Raw genomic sequence first — 21,287 nt, forward strand, 5'->3', positions numbered from 1 at the left:
ATAATAATAGCAAAAAGAAAAGGAAAGATGCCAGACTTAGAGTCACCAGCTGTGTGACCTGGCACTTTCGTACCCACCACTATAGGCAGAAGCAAGTTCTTGGCAACACAGATACAGAAGTCACCCCTGAGATGGTAATGGTGACCAGGGAACAGATGATCTGGCAAGCCAGCCAAGAACAATGCCCCACTCTGGACACTCCATGGCCTTCTTAGCTGACACTATCGGCATTTCCCAACAGAAGCCCCAGACACTGGTAGCTGACAGCACACAAGCCATATGCTGTCCGGTAGTCAGACCCAAGTTGCCAGGCTGGCTGCTCTGACCCTTTCTTAGGCTGCTTGCTGTTTGCTCCACAGCAGCCAGATCAGCTCTGTGTGCTCTGGGCTGTATCCTCTGAGCACAGCTTTACTGTGCAGAGCTACACTGTCAAACACAAGAGCCAGTAACAGAGACATAGCCCATTGCTAAGCTACACTGAACTGTTGAACTGTGTGCTGCACAGGACCAAAAGGGTTGCTGAAGAGGAGGAAGAAGAGGAGGAAGAGAGGGAAGAGGAGGAGGAGGGACAGGAGGAATGAGGAGCGTGAAAGGAGGAGGAGGAGGAAAGGAGAGAAAGATAAAGTTTGAAACGGTGGCTTATGCCTATAATCTCAGAACATGGGAGACAGAGACAGGAGGAGTGATGAGTATGAGGCAAGAGTGAGCTATGGGGTGAGACCCTTTCTTAGCACACACACACGCACACACACACACACACACACACACACACACACACACGAGACAGAAAGTGTGTGTCTGCTACCAAAGGAAAAATACCTCTGCCCGAAACCCTCGTGTTGGGGACTGCGGACCCCCAGACCCTGAATTTCCTGTGACCCACAGCCTGCTGGAGCAAACAACTTCTTTTCCTGTGCTTGCAGCTGCTCTGAGCACGAGACCCTCAGGAGTTCCTGGTGTCAGGGGAGTGGTTTCTGGTGGGCTTGCAGCTGACCCTATATAAGCTGCCCTGGAACACAATAAAGGGGGCATTCTGGGCACTCGTGTCTCTGTCTGTGCGTGTGTATCTCAATCTCCAGCCCCTTGCTTGATTTGCGAACTGTATGGTAGCACGTAGAGCAGGCAATTGCACTACACCCTCACAGGCTCTTTCTACCATACCCTATGAGTGGTGTGTGTGTGTGTGTGTGTGTGTTGTGTGTTGTGTGTGTGTGTATGCGTGTATGTATACGTGTATCCATCAGGGTACCTGCCTCTTTGCTTCCACCCATGGTTAAGGCAACTGTGTATCCCTTCTGGGATGTGCTCTTTAGAGTCAGGCTTAGGCGCTACCCCAGGCATGCTTGTGGTAGAGGATCACTCGACAACACTGACCCATGTGGAGTATAAGTGCTGCCGTAGTTAATGACACACTGCTTCAGCACCTATGACCAGGGGATTGCTCCTTCGTCCTGTCGCCCAAAGACTCAGAAATTTCTCTTTTATGTGGATGAAGCAATCCACCATAGAACTGTCATGGTCCTACGTAACATGTGACCTGCCTTCCCTGCACGTGAGCTTGGCATTTTGCAGATGTCACTGTGAGCTGGGAGTTTTTCCTTCCTGTGTCCTTGGCCCACTTTACTAAAGAGTCATCACGTGCTTCACTTTGAAGGAACATGTTTGACCTTGTTCTGCTAATAATAGTAAACAAAGAGCCCAGTGGTCCCAGTCCTTGGAGAAAATGTCTTTTGGTCACTTGACTTGAAGCTTGTTATGACTGTGTATGTGTGGGTGTCCATATGTGTGTGCATAAACATACATCTGAATGTGTGCACAGATGTGTATGTGTTCATGCCTGTACACTTTGTGTGTGCATGCATGTATAGGCCTGTTTGTACATGTGTGGATGTGTATTTGCACTCTCATGTCTGTGTTCTTGTATTTGTGTGTATGCATATGCATGTGATCATTTGTGTGAACATGTGGGCCTGTGTGTGCATGTTTGTGCATGTGTCAGTGTGCTTGTACCCATTTATGTGTGTGCTATGTTTATGCATGTGATTGTGTTCACATATGTATCTTTGCTGTATATATGTGTTTGCAAATGCAAGTTTGGATGTGTTTAAATTTGCATGCTCTGTGTCTGTGATTTTCTGTGTGTCCACATACATTTGTGTGCTTGAGTTCACGTGTGTGGGTGTGTCTGTGTTTTAAAAGTTCCAACACTGCCTAAATGGAAGTGATCTGAATACACAGGCTTTTTGGTAGTATTGTTTTCTGGTGTAGACTCATGTCTTTTTCTTTTCACCTCCGCATACTTCCCAAAGAAATAACGGCCGAGGGCTAGAGAGATGGCTCAGTGGTTAAGAGCACTGACTGCTCTTCCAGAGGTCCTGAGTTCAGTTCCCAGCCACCACATGGTGGCTCACAGCCATCTATAATGAGACCTGGCGCCCCCTTCTGGCCTGCGGGCACACATGGAAGGAATGCTGTACACATAATAAATAAATCTTTAAAAAAAAAAAAAGAAAAGAAAAAAGAAATGATGGCTGAGAAGGAAATACTGCTTGCTTCATGACAAGATGTATTACTTTGGACAGTCTTGCTGCAAACCAGGACCTGTGGGGCTCCACTACTCGGACAGGGACAGTTGGGGCAGCATTCCTGAGTTAGCTTGCTGGGAGCAGACAAGCACAGGATGCTCATCTCACCTGAGCATTTTCTCACCAGTTAGGGGCTAATGCCGTGGCAGGCCTCATTTGTCAGACTGTAAGGTTTACAGAGGAGCTCACAGGGAGCACACACGGCATGCAGAACAATGTAAGTCAGAACGCACCTGTCTGTAGAACTTCCAGGATACCGCTTTACGAAGCCAATCCTGGGGTTTCTTCTGCAAGGAGAGGAAATCCAGTGAACAGCTTAAAACAGATTTAAGATGCATTCATTAAGTGTCGAGCAATGAGGTACTGTACTGGACTCTGTGGATACAGTAACACCTAGGGGGCAAAGAACTGGGTGGGAATGGATGCTTCCCTAGCATGTGCAATGTCTCAAGTTCAATACTCCGCATCCTGCACCTAAAAGTGAGGATGGGACAGAGAAAGAGAACAGAAAACTTTTTTTTTTTTTGAGACAGGGTTTCTCTATGTAGCTTTGGAGCCTGTCCTGGAACTTGCTCTGTAGACCAGGCCAGGGAACTCTTTTATGGAGCTGACACTGCAGGATAAAGGAACAGGGGATAGGGAAGTGGTTCAACAGGTAAGATGCTTGCCATGCCAGTCCAGGGGTCTGAGTTCAGATCCCTAGGGACCAATGTAAACACAGAGCATGGCCTCATGGGCTTGTGAGCCTGGCACTGGATGAGTGAAGGTAGATGGATTCCCAGGGCTCGCTGGCCAGCCCATCTAGCCAGTTGGTGAGCTCCAGGTCCAGGGAGAGACACTGCCTCAAAAACAAGGTGGAGGGTGATAGAGGAGGACACTGGGCTTTGGGTACCGTCTTCTGATCTTCATACATGCTCATGCTCACAGGCAAGTGTATCCTCACATACAAGCATGCTCACACATGTAGACAGACATTCAGAGACACACACACCCACCGCTCTACACACAATCAGTAGGCAGAGGCAGGTGGGTCTCTGTGAGTTCAAGGCCAACCTGGTCGATAGAGTTTCAGGACAGGCACCAAAGCTACACAGAAAAACTCTGTCTCAAAAAAACAAACTAAATTGGCTCTCGAAATCCAACACACCACATCATTAGACAAGGCTGAAACCATTTTCCTTTTCAGAGCCTGAAAGCAAGACCTTACTGTGCATGAGAGAGAAACCTATAGGCGCTGTTTATGTCCCACCTCCCTGGGGTAAATACCCTTTTTAGACAAATGAATGCCATTGAAAATCAATAACATTGTCTTCTCAGATCTAAAGGAAAAGGACTTAATGAGGAATTTAGAAGGAGGAAGACTCTTAGGGGAATTAAAGATGACTTCAAACAAGTAGATGACAAAAAAGGTTACTGCAGCTGGGTTGCAGCTCTGTCTACACCAGCAGAGACTGTCTGTGTGCCATTTTCACATGAACACCAGCTCTGTCTACACCAGCAGAGACTGTCTGGGTGCCATTTCCACATGAACACCAGCTCTGTCTACACCAGCAGAGACTGTCTGGGTGCCGTTTCCACATGAACACCAGCTCTGTCTACACCAGCAGAGAGACTGTGTGCTGTTTCCACATGAACACTAACTTCCCTATTCAGTTATTACCATCCCCAGCACAGTGGCGTGAACTTTCCATGTGTGCCACCATTTGATTTAATGTTGAGGAAGTGCAATTAAAATACACTCTTTCCCCTCCCACACCTCCTCCACCCTACAACCTGGAGGGTAAATGAGTGTGAACTGCCCAAGGCCTGTGGCAGTGGGACTCCACGTAGCAGTCACGCCTTAGAGTGACGCCTAGGAGGTGGGATCAGTGACTTTGGTGGCTGGTTGAATATGGGGTAAGGGAAAAAGACAGCCACAGAGCCGCCTCTCCCAGGTCCCTGTGTGGAGAGCAGATATGTCTCCAAGAATGAGACCTTTCCTGTACAGCTGCAGGACTGACAGCCCAGGATTGATCTTTTGATGTCTTGGTGTGTAGTCGGGTGGGTACTAGGTTGAGGACATTTGAGAATAACAAACGGTGGGGAAATCTGTCAAGGGGCACCTAGAAAAATTAACCTCTCTCTCCCCCTTGTTCTTGCATTCTCTCCCTCCCTGCCTCCCTGCTTCCCTCCCTCTCATACATACATGTACATTCACACTTTACATAAGTATGAGTGGGTCACACTACAGAGGATCTGTGGTCATCCTCCTCTACTAAGTCCGGATTTATCTAAGTTAAATAGAGTTTACACAATATCGCTTTCTCCTTTTTCTAACGTTTGCCGACCAAGAGATCATGCAGTCAGCTTGCTCCGCAACACCGCTTTCATTTTGTCTGACCAAACAGCTGCCTCTGGAGCCACCTGCTGACAGTGAAGAATCCTGTGCGGTTGGGAGCAGTCGGGAAAATGCCACTCTAAACTAACAGGGGAGAATCTCAAGCCTAGACTCTGCTCCGTGGATGTCCCACAGCTTAGAAGTCAAATCGTCCTGAAAGTCCCTCTAGCCATGTGGAGACTTTGATCCAGTCAAGGGGCCAACCACGTGATGTCCTCTACAACTCAGGAGCCTTAGCTTGAATCAACCATTGCTGCACTTTTGAAAAATGGGAGGAAATATTGATTGTAGCTATCCAACATCTGCTAGTGTTCATTCCATGCTCAACAAATGAGGAACATGGATTCTGAATCTGTCTCATGTCTCCTATAATAGAATATTAGCAATACATCACAGTTGCCATGTTCCACACCCCCCTCCCTTAAGCGATGTAATTCAAGAGCTTTCCACTTGGGGACAGGTTTTTTCACATATATGTCTGAAGTGTTCCCACAGAGGTCAAATTGCTATGACAAAGAGAAAACAAAGTTGTTATTCTGATAAAAAAAAAAAGTCTGTCCCTTCCCACCATGAGTCTTTTTCCCCAGTCTGCCAACCTTACATGTACTTGTGCTTTTTAACTCTTTGTTTATCCTGAGGATTGAAAATGGTCCCATAGCCACGCGGAGGTGGCACAGGTCTTTAATTCCAGCACTGGGGAGCCAGAGGCAGATACATTCCCAGAACTGATTAATTATCTCCTTTATCTCTTAAAAAACATTTTATCATCCTCAGAAGAAACTCCATATAGTCTATAAAGTTTGGATTTTTTTTTTTTTAAAGCATGAAATAGAGGCTGGGACTGTGGTTCAGTTGGTAGAGTGCTTGCTTAACACACAAAAAGTCCTGGACTCAGTCCCTAACACTCCATAAAACTGGGCATGGTAGTACACAGGAGATGTGGCAGAACGATCAGAAGTTCCAAGTCATTCTTCATGAGAAGACCAGGTTGGGCTCTGTGAGTCTCAAAGTAAAATAAAATAAAATAACCCCAGGAGGAATTCTACTTGAAAATGTTAACCAGACAGGCATTCTTTAGGGTATACTTGGATACATCTTCTCACTTTTAGTTTGTGGTGCTTTAAATAAGAATGGTCCCCATAGGCTCATATATTTGAATGCTTAGCCACCAGGGAATGGCAATATTTGAGAAGGACTAAGTGTTGTGGCCTTGTTGGAAGACGTGTGCCACTTGGGGTGGGCCCAGTCTCTCTCTTTTTCTGCTTTTAGATCAGGATGTAGGATGCAGCTCTCAATATTTCTCCAGGACCACACCTGCATGCCGCCATGCTCTCTAGCATGATGGTGATGCACTAAGCCGCTGAAACTGTAACCAGGTCCCCAGTTAAATTCTTTCTTTATAAGAGCTGTCTTAGTCACGGTGTGTCTTCACAGCCATAAACTACTAAGACTTGGTCTAACATGAAAAACCTTTCCAAAATCAATAGATATGTTGCCATGAACACCCCATGCCAGAAAAGTTGTGCCTTTGCACAATGTCTGGATTTATTGAATAATAATAATAATAAACATATTATTATTTGTTTAATAATAAGCTATGTTGGTTTAGTTGGCTGCAATTTGCCAAATAGTTCAGATATCCCCTAATAGTTGACTGTAGAAGTTAGCTCGATTTGGGAAATAACCAGGCTAGCTAAAAGATAAAACAATTATATTTTTATTTATTATAAGGGGAAAACTCAGCTGGGCGGGAGTGGCACACGCCTTTAATCCCAGCACTCGGGAGGCAGAGGCAGGCGGATCTCTGTGAGTTTGACGACAGCCTGGTCTACAAGAGCTAGTTCTAGGGCAGGCTCTAAAGTTGCAGAGAAACCCTGTCTCGAAAAACCAAAAAAAAAGGGGAAAAACTCACGAAACAGGAATGAGAAGTCCAAGCTCAGCTGTGCTGCGAGGAAGAGAAAGAGAGAAAGAGAGAGAGCACCTGGGCCATGCCGTTTTTTTCTCAGGGGTCCCAGAAAGCTACACCCTAACTTGGTCCCACCCATTGAAGATAATTGGTTGGCAAAGATTCCCCATCAGTTGGCGGCTGACAAAAATAAAGAATGTATCCCAATCTTAATGATTAATGTTAACACTTAGTTCACACAGTACACAGTAATTACATCTCTATGTATGTATATATGTAGTTAAAGAAAGGCTTCAAAGGGTTAAAGAGGCCACAACAGAGTTCAAGGGACTTAAAGGGACCTTGTAATTGGTAAGAGAGGGGCTGGAGAGGTAGCTCAGCAGTTAAGAGTGCCTGCTGCTCTCTCAGAGGACAGGAGTTCAGTTCCCACACCCCCACTGACAGGTGCGCAAGCACCTGAACTGCTGCTCCAGAGGATCTGACGACCTCTGCAGGGCACTTGTATACATGTGCACAGACACTAATAAATTATAAAATAAATCTTTCCAAAGCAGAGACAGAGGGAAAGAGCTGATAAAGATGCACAGAAAGCCTCTGGTGTGGTGTGGGAAGGAGATGAGGTACCCCCTTGGCCTATTGGAGAGTGCTGGAGAATCGCCTGGGAGCCAAGTCACCACGCCGCCAAGCCATAGGGTCACTGGCTGGAATTCAAGTTGCAGAGCTGAGTTGAGTTGGAGAGGCAAGGTGCCGACTGTGGAAAGGGGATGGACTGTAATTCCAGCAGGCTGAGTCAGCAGTGGGGATTGAGCCGAGCTAAATCCCTGGACGGGTTGGGAGTTCTCTGCCTGTCATTCCCTTGGTGCACATACTGATGGTAGCATCATCTGGCATTGGATATCTCCTTCTGTGTTGGGTCCAGGTGAGGAGGCTGTACCTTTCCTTGGTCTGATGTGTGAGAGAGGTTCTTGGAGACTAAGTATGCAGTGTATGCCTGCAGGCCAGAAGAGGGCACCAGACCTCATTACAGATGGTTGTGAGCCACCATGTGGTTGCTGGAACTTGAACTCAGGACCTTTGGAAGAGCAGCTAGTGCTCTTAACTACCAAGCCATCTCTCCAGCCCAGAGGAATGTCTTTTTCTGATGTGGTTTTAATATACCCATGTTAAGTCACCTGGCCCAATCTATTCTGATAGGCTTATGGGGTAGTTTAGGAATAGGCTATTTCACAGGATTTACCTCATGGGTAGCGGTAGCAAGGTGGTAGTGTCTACGTGCATAACAAGAAGAGTGATCCTGCCTCTGTATCCGTACTCAAAATGGAAGCAAATGCTGCTGGTGAAATGGCAGGCCCCTCCAGGGCAGGGCATGGGATATGTGCTCTGGTTTACACAATATGGAGGGCCTTTCTGTTTGGGCATTTTCTGTTCGACCTGAGATTTTGGCAAGTGCTCTCACTGTTCAGCTTGTTTGAAGATTCAAATCTCAGTCTTCGTTGACTCAATCTTTCCCCTCGCCTCCCTCCTGGATCCAGTTCTCTCCCATCGTTGTTAAGTTCCCCTTCAGAATGTTCTCAGCAACCCGAGCCCTTTGCTAGGTTAAGCACTTGGTAATCCCTCACACGGTCTATTATAAAAGTAAGCTGAGTTGTGCCTAATTACCTCAACAGCCACACTTGAAAATGTCAACTGGATTGACCAGAATCCCCATTGTCTGAAGATTTGAAATCAATTCCTCAGTTTGGCTTAGGGGATCCATTAAAATCTGGCCTCTTCCCTCTGCTTCTCCCCAGTTCCTCACTGTTAGCTATGTACCATGTCTTCCTCAGACCCTGGAGTTCTGACCGTTCTCCAGACAGTCGACCTTCACAGTCTACAGGAAGGAGCACTGTTGCCTTTGCCTGGTGGCCCGTCACCCGTCAGACTCCTGTTCACCCTTCACAAAACCAACTGAGCTCTTCTGCAAATTCCTTCTATTCCTTAAAGTAAAGACTTATTCTGCTGCTTCCCTAGGGCCAAAGTAATTGGGTTTTAGTTTTTCCTATTAAATCTTCCTATTATATTTTTCCTCTTTAAATTTTCCTACTATTCAACATGTTGTGTGGCGATTTTCCTATTTGTGTGACAGTTTTTCCCCAATTGCTCCCCCAACCACCGTTTAATGTGGATGGTTGCTGACTGCACAGTATGGACTAGAGGAAGAAAAGCATGTGTGAGCCTCACTTGTAAAAAACAAATGTGATAAACGAACAAATCTCTGAGGAATTGATCGTCAAGAGGGACATGCCAGCCAATGTTTACATTCTTGTGATCCCAGAAACTTGGCAAGTCTGGTGCACAGTTGGGATCTACCAATAGGGAGAAGAGGCTCTTATGGAGGCCGGACAGTACGACAGTCAGCTCCAGGAGGCGAAACACAACTGGCTTTAACCAACCAGAGCAATGCCATTCCCCTCAGCGGTGGCTGGTGTAGCAAGTTCCAGCTGCGCTGTGCAGTAATGAAACACCATGACCCAAAGCAACTTGGGGAGGACGGGGTTTACATGCTTATGCATCCATGTCATGGTTCATTATCGAAGGCAGTTGGGGCAAGAACTCAAACAGGCCAGGAGCTCGGAGGCAGGAGCTGATGCAGAAGCCATGGAAGGGTGCTGCTTGCTGGCTTTTTCTGCATGGCTTGCTCAGCCTGCTTTCTTTATAAAGCCTAAGACCACCAACCCAGGAGCATCCTCACCCACAATAGGCTGGGCCCTCCTCCACTGATCATTAATGTAGAAAAAGCCCTGCAGGCTTACCTGCTTGCAGCCCCATCTTCTAGAAGCCTTTTATCAATGGAGTTCCCTTCTCTCAGATGACGACAGCTTGTGTCAAATTGGCATAAACTAGCCAGGACAAAAGCCTCTCTTGGGAATTTTGGAAACTATGTTCCTTTATAATGGGAGATTTGTTTGTGGAAATGAAGCCTCCTGTCCCTCTTACCTTCCCGCTTTATAGGCGATGGCGTTAAGACGTGACGGGAAGAGTTCTGCAGCCATATTGTAGTCGCGCAACGAAAAGTTCTCAAAATGCTAAAGATGGAAGGGAACAAAGGAAACGTGATCATCTCTTGAAGACGCCCCAGAGCGACACCACGCATTCTGGAATTGCCCACCACATGCACATTTCTCAAGTAAATGATGAAGTTACTATAGTTTAAATTCTTGTAAGTCAGTCTGTAACCGGAAGCTGAGAGCAAATCTCAGAGGACCTGGATTAGGAGTTTTAGCTGGTCCCCCTTGTTGACATGCACACCCAGGAACAGAAAGAGCTCACTATCTTGGTGCCCTGTGTCAGTTAGCCAGGAACCGGAACGGTACATATGGGTACTTGTTTAGTGCAGGAATCAACACAAGGAGCAGGAAATACTCACAGAATAAGTGAATTGAAGGACAAAAGAAATGAAAGAAGGCACAAAGGAACTTGATCAGTTAATTAGACACAGAAGGGTGTCCAATTAATGTCTAGAAGACACTGTGCCCTGGGGGCTTATTGATCAGTTTCATTTTTGTGGCTGGAGGGTAAAAATAGGAGATTCCTGTGCTCAGCCTATTCTATGGCTAACCTACTGTGGTGGTTTGAATGAAAACGGCCCCCCTAGTAGGCTCACAGGGAGAGGTACTATTAGGAGTAGGTGTGGAGGAAGTGTGTCACGGGGGGCGGGGCTTTGAGTTTTCAGATGCTCAAGCCAGGCCCAGAGGCTCTCTTTCTTCCTGGTGGCTGCAGATCTGGATGTAGAACACTCAGGTTCTTCTCCAGCACCATATCTGCCTGTGTGCTGCCTTTCCTCCCACCATGATGACAATGGGCTAACCCTCTAAATTTGTATGTCAGTCCCAATTAAATGTTTTCCTTCATAAGGCTTGCCATGGTCATAGTGTCTCTTCACAGTAATAGAAACCCTAACTAAGACACTGGGTAACAGGTATTTGCCTTTTCGAACACTGTCTCAGGAAGACTATAGATGCACAGAAAGCCTTTATTGCTTGTTTCTTAATTCCTGCAGCCTGTTGCTGTAGTTATTTTCTCCAAATTGAAGGGTGAAGGGCGGGATCAAGAGGAATGTGGGCCAGCCACTCAAGAAGAGAGATGCTAGCAGCAGCCTAAGGAGAAAGATGCTATAGAACAGAGGTAACACCATGGTCACATGGCGATCCACAGACATCAGTGGAAATGGGTTAATTTATAAGAGAGAGCTAGCCAGTAATAGCTCGAGCCATCAGCCCAGCAAATATATTTAATATTAGCCTCTGAGTGACTATTTCATAAGCGGCTGTAGGGAAAGACAGGAGGGAAAGAAACTGGTCCAGCAGGACTGGGCGAGGCAGAGAAAACTCCCAGCTACACTGTTAAGGTTCTGGAAGTGACAGCACTTGGGAGCCCCAGGAACCCCCCCCCCCCCAGGTAAGATTCCTGAGGCCTCTCCCCAAGGTGACACAGCAGTAACAGCTCCTGGGCAGAGGAGACTCCCAACGGGCCAATCAGCGAGCTGCCTACGTGTGGCACAGGGAGCCCCAGGAAAGGCAACTTTGTGAGTCATCGTCTACTGGGGACAGCTTTCGGGTGCTGCAGATTGAGTCATGTATGCTTCTGCAAGTAACCCTCCACCCATGCTCTGTGGGTAAGCCTAATAAACACATTGGTTCCCCAAATTGGACTTTGGTGAAATCACTACATTCATCCGTCACTGGTATCTTTTCTGGGGTGAATCCATTTGTTCACATCTCCCAAGGGAAAAGTCACACAACATTCATAAAAGACTAACGATTTCCTGGAAACAATGGGAGGGTACCTTTTCCCTTTCTTTTTTTTTTTTTTTATACTTTTTTTTTAGATTTATTTATTTATTATGTATACAACATTCTGCCTCGATGTATGCCTGCACGCCAGAGGAGGGTGCCAGATCTCAGTACAGATGGTTGTGAGCCACCATGTGGTTGCTGGGAATTGAACTCAGGACCTCCGGAAGAACAGCCAGTGCTCTTAACCTCTGAGCCATCTCTCCAGCCCCCTTTTCCCTTTCATTCCAGTTCCAGCATCCTTACCCCTTACTCGTGGAAAGGATAAGGCACAGTGCGTCTGAAAACAGTTGGGCAGAAGTGATGGCACATGAGTGTGAGCCAGCCCTCCTCCCCTTCCTCTGCGTTCCTCCCTCTCATCAAACACTTGCTGGCTGCTCTTTGCTCCTCGGGCTGTAAGGTCTGCACACCCACTCGGGGCAAGGTTTTCATCCATGTAAATGTCACAGTGAGCGGTCTAGCATGTGGCGTGGTGAAGGAGTGCTGGAGGCCAGGTCTCCTTTCTAATCTGGCTTTATGTGACTGAGCTGGTAATTTCGATTTATACTTCTATCAGATATGCTCAGCAGGCTTCCCAACTGACTTCTCAACACATTTTAGAAAGTTATTTTTGGGTGCATGTTAGTTATACATAATATGAAGTTTCACTGTGACATTTCCATACATGTATAATGTACTTTGAACCCGTTCACCCCCTCTTTGCTCTCTTCCATTTCATTAATCCCTTTTTAACAAGTTTAAAAATCTCTTCAGAACATGCAGGCACAAAAAATACAAAATGATACAGAACTGGGGAGATGACTCCATGGATAAAGGCTCTGCCTGTCACCAAGCCTGAAGACCTGAGTTTTGTCTGAATGGTTTACATGATGGAAGGAAAGAACCGGCTCCCGAAGTTTCTCTCTGGCCTCCATATGCATGTCATCATGTGTGTGCACACGTGCTCAATTTCATACACACACATACCCTCACACATATGCACAGAATAAACACAAATGTAACCAAAAGAATAGAGGGGTTAGAGAGATGGCCGAGTGATTCAGAGCACAGACAGCTCTTGCAAAGGACCAGGGATCTGTTCTCAGAACCTATGTTGTGGCTGAAAACTATGCTACTCCAGTCCCATGGGATCCAGTGCCCTCTTCTGACCCCTGAAAGCACTGCCTGCACACAGCACATGGACACATATACATGCAGTTTCATACATGTAATAAAAGTCATACACATGTAATAAAAATAAATTTAAAAAAAAGAACTCAGGGCAGGTACACATATGAACATGTATACAAGACCCTGGACAAGCTCAAGCTCAACAAAATACCAGCTAGGGTTAGAGGGAGATGGGCACAAAGTCTCACCCCTATTTGAGGGGACATTGGTCACTGGTAGCTGCTGTGGGAGCGAGTGTCAGTTCTGTTAAGGGCGTGAACCCTGGTAGGTAGGCCAGTGCTCCAGAGCAGGCCTCAAGTCCAAGAATATCTGAATGGCACACATTAGGTTGGATTTTAAAAACAGAGGGAGCAAGAAAACAGGGAGTTGGGTGGTTAGGTAGATGGATGGAAGCACACCTGGGATAAGGTGGGCGAATATGATCCAAATACATTATATGAAATTATCAGAGAATAAATGAGAACATTATATTTAACAAAGAATTTAGGGCTGGGCAGTGGTAGCACACACCTCTGATCCTAGCACTTGAAAGGCAGAAGCAGGCGGATCTCTGTGAGTTCAATACCAGCCTGGTCTATAGAGTTCCAGGACTGGTTCCATAGCTACAGAGAAACCTTATACTGAAAAAAAAAAAAAAGAATTAGGTAGGTACAAATAACTGTACTGCACATTTTCTATTTGCTTTCTGTCCCACCAGATAATTTATTTCTGAATTAATAATTAACTCTTGAATGATGTCTGCCAACTTGCATAACAATGTTCTTTCAAAGGACCCAAATGAGGGATGCTTACAACTAATGGCCTATTCCAGGTGATCTGATGCCCTCTTCTGGCCTCTGTAGGTACTGCACTCATGAACACACACACACACACACACACACACACACACACACACACACCTTTATAAGATAGAGTCAAGAACAGTTGGAAAAAAATATATGCACTGAGGTGAAGAGGACTGTATGTTTGTTCTCTACGTGAGCAGATAAAAGGTGGCTCTACTGAAGAATTTGAAAATCAGTTTTACTGGGACACGTCTGTGCCTAATTGCATATTTTACATATGGCTATTCTCTCTCTCTCTCTCTCTCTCTCTCCCTCTCTCTCTTCCTCTCTCTCTCTCTCTCTTTCTCTCTCTCTCTTTCTCTCTCGTTTTTTGAGACTGGTTTCTCTGTAGCTTTGGAGCCTGTCCTGGAACTAGCTCTTGTAGACCAGGCTGGCCTCGAACTCACAGAGATTCGCCTGCCTCTGCCTCCTGAGTGCTTGGATTAAAGGCGTGCGCCACCACCGCCCGACTTATTCTCTTGCTTCTTTGGCAGAGATGAATGGTTGTGACAGGAACTGCATGGCCCACAGCATTAAATATAGCATATACTATCTGGTCCTTGGTACAGCAAAGTTAATTACCCCTGATCAAGATAATTCAATCCATTTCTTATTATTACATCCCTGCCACAATGTAATGAATCCTTTTTAGAATTTTCCAGTAACAGGTTTCTTATGGCCACACTATAAAACCATGCCAGGCCTGGCCTCCATTTTACATACCACGCGGCCATCCTCCAGTTGAGGCGTATGCATCCAGGGAGTTTTGTCTGCCAGCTGGCGGGTGTTTTTACCCACAAACCTGGTTCTTGTACCCAGCCCAAGTCCAGCTCTGCAGTTTTCTTACCAATTAGCTTTGCACCGGTCAGGTTCAGTTGGGACTAGAATCCATCAGAGCTGCCCCAGGACTAAAAGGAGTGTTTTTGTTTGCTTGGTTTTTTGGGATTTTCTTTTTAATGGAGTTGGGGCATTAGATGGGCTTTGGAATCTTTGGAAGGGGCCAAGAAATAGATTGTGAGCCAAGCCTCCAGGAACGCCTCTCACAACTGCTGTTATTGCTTCCACAGCTTCACAGAGTCTGGGAACTAAACGTTTAGTTTTCTCAGTTGTATAAGTCTGTTCCCTCTGCTGTAATAAAATACTCTGGGCTGTAGGGCTAGATGACAGAATTTCACTCTCATTGCCCTGGAGGTCAGATGTCCAAAGTCAAGCTGTCTTCGGTGTTGGTTTCTGGTGAGGCCTCTCCCCTGGCTTGTGTTGTGCCCTGTCCCTGGGAACCCCAAGAGATCACCAGGGAGACTGACTAACCGAAATGCAAAAGCAAGGTTTATTGTGTGCACAACACACGCCAGCAGGGACCTTGTCAAAGCAATTGGTGCAGCAGGGTCAAGAGGAAGTCCCCTGCCCTTCTAGGGGGCATTATTTAAAGGCAAAACCCAAAAAAGTTACATTAGCAGGGTGTGAGGTGATGGGTTCAATCCTGATTGGCTCGTGTCTAGGGCCTTTTCAGAAATTTTATTTTCGAACCTCACCTGTTGCTTGTCAAATTTTCTTATCGGCTGACCTTTGGGTGAGGACATTCTGCGGTCATCTGTACTCTCCAGATGACTACCCTGTTACTTTTGCCCCTAGGCATTTCTGAGGACTGAAATGTTTTACAGGAAATAGCTTACACAATACGCAAGTAGGAGGCAGAGGACAAAATGGAGGAACTTTGGTTCTTCAGCTTGCAGACTGCTTGGGACAGGGAAACACGCTCACTGTGATGGGAACAGAATAATGGACGCTTATATCTTGGATTTGTGACTCTACCGATCATGGTGGTGGCTGTGATGGTAAATCTGGCAATGCCCTGACGGCGAAGAAAATTACAGTTTCGAGCCAGGCCTTAACCTGAGGCACCTGAGAACTGAGAGAGGAATATGAATCAAAAATAGTCAGACATCCCAGAAAAGAAATTCTCCGGGCCTCTAAGGGTTAAGATGAAAGAACTCACCCATCCATCCCGATTTCCCAGAGAAGGGTGTTGGTAGAAACTTCCTGTTATGTCTTCGGGGTCTGGCGGGGGCGGAGGGGGAAGGACGTCTAAAACCCTAGGCTGGTGGGGCCTAAAGAGGCGGGTATCTTTCCTCAAGATAGTTGGGGCGACTTGGGGTGAAGAGAACCACTGTACAGTGACCTCAGCAGTGAGCTGCTTCCAGGGAAAGGAGGCTTTGGGCGCTCCAGGACAGGGTTCTACAACTGTAGGGCGCAGGCGCAGGCGCAGGTGCGCGCGCAGCACCTCCCTGGGACTGGCCTGACCGGTTTCCCGCGGAAGCAACCCTCTTCCTCCAATCTTGCTTCGCAGAGGCCCGAAGGCTCTCAGACAAGCACTGCCCACCATCTTCACCTGTTCGCCCTGTAACCGCCCAAGACTCCCTACTCTGAGCAGGGGCACCTTAAGGACCGCCCTTCACTGCCATGCATGGCCTGGATGTGCCTGTTGTGCCGAACCAGTGTTCCCGGGGCTCCTTTACTAGAGAATTTAATAATATCTTAGGGAAAAGTGGTAGATAATGAATCTGTCACATGGACTTATTGCTTGTTAATTACTTGGATAGAAACGAGTATTGCATTTTTAGCAACTGTCCGTTTTCTGTGTTTGGGGTGTTTTAAGAATTGTTTTAAGTGTATGAGTGTTTTGCCTGCATATATGTGCACCATGTACGTGCATGGTTGGTGCCCACGGAGGCCAGAAGAGGGCGTCGGGTCCCCTGGAACTGGAGTTTCAATGGCTGCATGCCACTATGTGGGTGGGTGCTGGGAATCAAATCCAAGTCCCCTAGAAGAGCAGCCAGTGCTCAGGAGAGTGAGCCACCTCTCCAGCCCTCTTCATTTTGTTTGCATTGGGTGGGGGGGGGTGTTTCCCTTTTATTCTCGTCAAACTCTGCAGATGTAATTTCAACCTCTTTCACCTTTATAACAAACTAGTACTTAATTGCTATGTGGTCTTGTTGGTTCACTGAGTCTCAAGGTTTGGAAAAGGTTTTTTTTTTTTTTTTTTTTTTTTTGTAAAGAGTTGATGAAGGTACTCTTTGGGGATCATTTGTCCATGGGAATTAATGCTCAGCTCTGCTTCCTGCTTTGGGTTGTGGAGATACGTGGTGTGAAAGGCAGTGTCCAATCAGCTTGGGATTCAGGCCTGCTCTCCCACTCTCTGGTTGTGTGACCTTGGGAAATTCTTTAATACCTTGGGCACACCTGTAAAAACAGCCAGAAGATGGCATAGATAAAAATCTAAAATGGTTTGAACACCTCAGGCTGATAAGAGAATTAATAACCGTGCTTTATTTTATTGCTTGGTAGGCACAGGCAGCAGTAGGGGAAGAATTAACATTGTCTATGAACGCCTTTGTCTACCCTTTCCGGCTTCTATTTCCTCCTAAATCATGCTTGCTGTTCATTATGTTCTGAAATGAATGCTGTGTCCATGTGACCCTGGGTGATCGCATTTCCTAATCCTCTAAGTGGATCAGGGCTTGTTGTTAGCTCCAGAAGATAGTTTAGGCTGACGTGTATATTGGAGACTCTAGAAGCAATAAGGTGCAGGGAGGTTTGTCCTCTTTTGACTCCTTTGTATTTAGTAATTATTGGATGGGATTACTCTAGCCGTGCATTTTCAACTACTTTCTTGTTGTGGGTTACATGTGTTCTTTTTGAAACTGATTGCAAAGTCTGCCTTTTTATTGTCAACAACCAACATATCCTTTGACGGTAAACAAGGTTCTTTCTCTTCATTGCTTCTTGCACCTGCATATGAATTCCCTGATTTCTTTATGTTGTATTATTCACGCTCTTTCCAACAAAGCACACTGTCCACTTTAATTTAAAGGGCTTCCAAGTCACATGTGGACATTATTAGTATTCATTCACTGAGACTTGATCATCAGGCTTTAATGCAAGGATAGTTAAGACAAATAATGATTAGGTTAACATTATAAATACTTAATTTTTTTTTTAGTTATGTGATTGGAGAGATGGACGAGCAGTTAAGAGCACTGGCTGCACTTCCAGAGGACCTGGGTTTAGTTCCCAGCACCCACAAGGTGATTTACTACATTGGTAACTCCAGCTCAGGGGATCTGATACTCTCTCCGCCTTCCATAGCACTGCACAGACACACAAACACTCATATATATAAAATAATTGTAAATCTTAAAAAATTTTTAGGTCTAATAGGAATAAGAGACTGACTCTTAATTTTGAACACATATCTAGAATAAGACTTCCTGAAAGGACTTCTAAGGGCCATGCTTCTCATTTTCATTATTTTGTTGTGAAGGTTGGGAAGGGAGGTGGAGAATATACTTATTAAATACTTCTAACTATGTAAGTATAAGATAAAACAAACATTCATCCCCAAGTTGCTTTTAGCTGTGGCATTTTATCATAGTAATAGAAACTCAAGGTAACACTGGGCTGTGGTGATTCACACCTTTAATTCCAGATGTGGGAGGCAGAGGCAGACAGATCTCTGTGGGATTGAGGCTAGCCTGATCTACAAAGGGAGTTCCAGGACAACCAGAAAAACTTTGTCTCCAACCTCCTCCATCCCCCAAAAAAAGAAAAGAAAAAAAAAGGAAACTCAAGGTAAGAAATCTTCAAGCACACACACACACACACACACACACACACACATATACTTTTAAAAGTTTTTCTATGCAATGCTTTATGAGGTTTTTCATTGTTATTCTCTGTCTCTCTCTTTTTTTTTTTTTTTTGGTTTTTTCAAGACAGGGTTTCCCTGTAGTTTCTAGAGCCTGTCCTGGAACTAGCTCTTGTAAACCAGGCTGGCCTCGAACTCACAGAGATCCACCTGCCTCTGCCTCCCGAGTGCTGGGATTAAAGGCATGCACCACCACCGCCCGGCAAAGAGCTCCACGCGCTTAACAGGCTGAGCTACCGCCCAACTTGCTTCATTGTTATTCTTATTCTCTCTTGCTTCAGTTCAGAATTTCCTTATCAGGCAAGATAAGGGACTATGCTTTATCTTATATTTATTATTATTTTTTAAAAAATTCTTGTAGGAGATGAAATTAAGGGTAATTTAGGGACTGTTCAAATCAATACACCCAAGGCAGATAAACTGAAAGAGAAAGCTCCAAAATGCTATTAAAGATGTGGGCTGCAGAATTCTAAGCAGGGAAATACAGAGGAAATGCTGACACGCTTTCAAGGCGATGAGATTTGATGTCATGGTTCATATGAGAATGATGTCAAGTCAGAGAAATGGTAAGATTCTACAGGGAAAGAAGGGGAACAACCTTACCATGGAGAATGGGGTTGAGGAGAACATATCAGCACCTCTGTCCAGTGGAATCCATCTGTGGAGAGAAGCCCTACAAATGCTAAAGTCTGGCAAAGCCTCAGCAATAATCCTTACCTGCGTGCACACCAGAGGACACACGTGGAGGAAAACTGTATACCTGTCCTGCACATGGGAAAAGCTTTCTAACAGTTCCCAGCAGATGCAGCACTTAAGAACACACACAGGAGAGAAGCCCCTCCTGCATAACGAGCGTGGGAAAGCTACAGCGATACTTCCCATCTTATTCCCCACCAGAGAACTCACACGGGAGAGAACCCTTACAAGTGTCCTGCCGACTGTGGGAAGGATGTCAGTAGCAGCTCTCGCCTAAAGCAGCGTCCCAGATCACATCCCAGTGAGAGGCCATATGGATGCCATTTGTAGGAAAGGCCTCAGTCACAGCTATGCGCTAATAGAACACAGGAGGACTCACACTGGAGGAAAACCCTATAGGTGCCCCAATGACGGGAAGATCTTCAGTCAGGGTTCCAGCCTGATTCACCACCAGCAAACACACACAGGTGGAAAACCCTACACATGTCGTGGGCGCGGAGGCAGCTTTGGTTTCTAATTCCACTCTAACAAGCAACAGAGAATACATACATGAGGAAACCCCTAAGGCTGTCCAGAATGTTGAATAACCTTTAGTCGAGGTTCAAACCTTCTAACAAACAAGAAAATGCACACAGGAAAGAAATCCTCTGGTGCTACGGAACGTGAAGAAAGCGTGCCTCAGAGCTACAGCATAGGGAGGAGTGCAGAGTCCAGCTGGGAGAGACACCATGTAAGGGCTGGGAATGGGGAAACAGTTTTGGCCTTAGCTCCCAGAGAACACACACAGGAGAGAAGCCTTACCAGTGTTCTGGGCGCTAGAAGTCTTTCAGTCAGAATCACCCTAGTGATGCACCAAAGGACACACGTGGGAGAGAAGCCTTGTGAGTGTCCTGACTGTGGTAAGTCCTTCAGTCAGACGTTCAATGTGATCAGGAACCTTCAGGAGAGAAACCTTACAGAGGTGCTGACTGGGAAATGCTTCGGCAGGAGTACATACCCCTGTCAGCACCACAAGACCCACATCCAGGCCTTTCTAGCCTCCTCAAGGGGTGATTTTCATCATGAGTGGACCCAAGGAAGCTGTTCCGGAGAGATGGTCCTGATCCTTCCATTTCCAGCCTCAAATTCTTCTTGAGTTTCAGGGTCTGGTGGGGTTCTTTTTTTCTCCTTATTAGACCATTAGAATTAAGGTGCTCTATGCTCACTGGCCTCTGAAGTTTCTTTGTTGTGTTTGCCAAACAATCTGGAAAAAAACAGCTTCCAAGTTTAATGAACAGCAAGGCCCACATCAACAGGGTATGAGATTATCAGTGAGAGATACCACTACATGTAAAGAAAAGGTAGACATTATTATCATTTAAAAAAAAAATTGAAGCCAGGCAGTGATGGTGCAGGCCCCTAATCTCAACATTCCGGAGGCAGAGGCAGGTGGATCTCTGAGTTGGAGGCCAACCTGATCGATCTACAGAGGGAGTTCCAGGACAGCCAGGGCTACACAGAGAAACTTTGTCTCAAAACAAACAAACAAACAAACAAACAAAACTATAAAAATCAAGGTGAGATAGAAATAGCTTCAAAGGAAAATATAAAGAGTATTCCTATGTGTAGGCGGGGCTGGTGGGACAGAAAGCTCCACCTACACTCATGACTAAGCAAAAAGACAAGTGAAAGTTGGGATTGCAATTGAATTACTGTATTTTGTCTGAACAAATGGAGATAGTTCATTACTTGCTTTGTGGGCTTACCCATGGAAAGATAAGTTTAAGCAAATGATGTGATTTTTTAAAATGTTTTCTGTGCCTAAAAAAGAATATACCTATTTAAAATTTTTTTGTTCATTTGTTTTTCAAGATGGGATTTCTCTGTATAGCTCTGGCTTTCCTGGAACTTGCCCTGTGAACCAGGCTGGCCTTGAACTCAGAGATCTGCTTGCTTCTGCCTCTCAGTGCTGGGATTAAAGGTGTGTGCCACCACACTTGGCTCAAATCCCATTTTTAAACGTGGACAGTCTTTTCCCTGAGTTAATTCTGTGTTTTATTTTGGACACGAGTCCTCAGCTTAAGGAGCAGCAGTTTTATTTTACCTCTTTGCTTGATTTATGTATCTGACAACCAAGAATTCATCCTATCCTATGTCCTGTGGAAATGTTCATTTGAAAGTATTAGATACATCTTATTTTCTCCTACTAGTGC

General features: G+C 45.7%; 1 protein-coding gene across 1 annotated transcript in view; it reads right to left on the reverse strand.

The window, feature by feature from the left end:
• LOC119823676 overlaps positions 1 to 16,077 on the reverse strand; it is a 28,715-nt gene extending 12,638 nt beyond the window's left edge. The window contains exons 1-3 of the mRNA XM_038343755.1: positions 15,691 to 16,077; positions 9,845 to 9,933; positions 2,819 to 2,872 (exon numbers count right to left, since the gene is read on the reverse strand). Coding sequence (XP_038199683.1) covers positions 2,819 to 2,872; positions 9,845 to 9,933; positions 15,691 to 16,077 — 530 coding nt within the window. The remainder of the gene's footprint in view (positions 1 to 2,818; positions 2,873 to 9,844; positions 9,934 to 15,690) is intronic.
• Between the last annotated feature and the right edge of the window lie 5,210 nt (positions 16,078 to 21,287).

Source organism: Arvicola amphibius, chromosome 9 (genome assembly GCF_903992535.2).
Source record: "Arvicola amphibius chromosome 9, mArvAmp1.2, whole genome shotgun sequence".
Lineage (NCBI taxonomy): Eukaryota > Metazoa > Chordata > Mammalia > Rodentia > Cricetidae > Arvicola > Arvicola amphibius.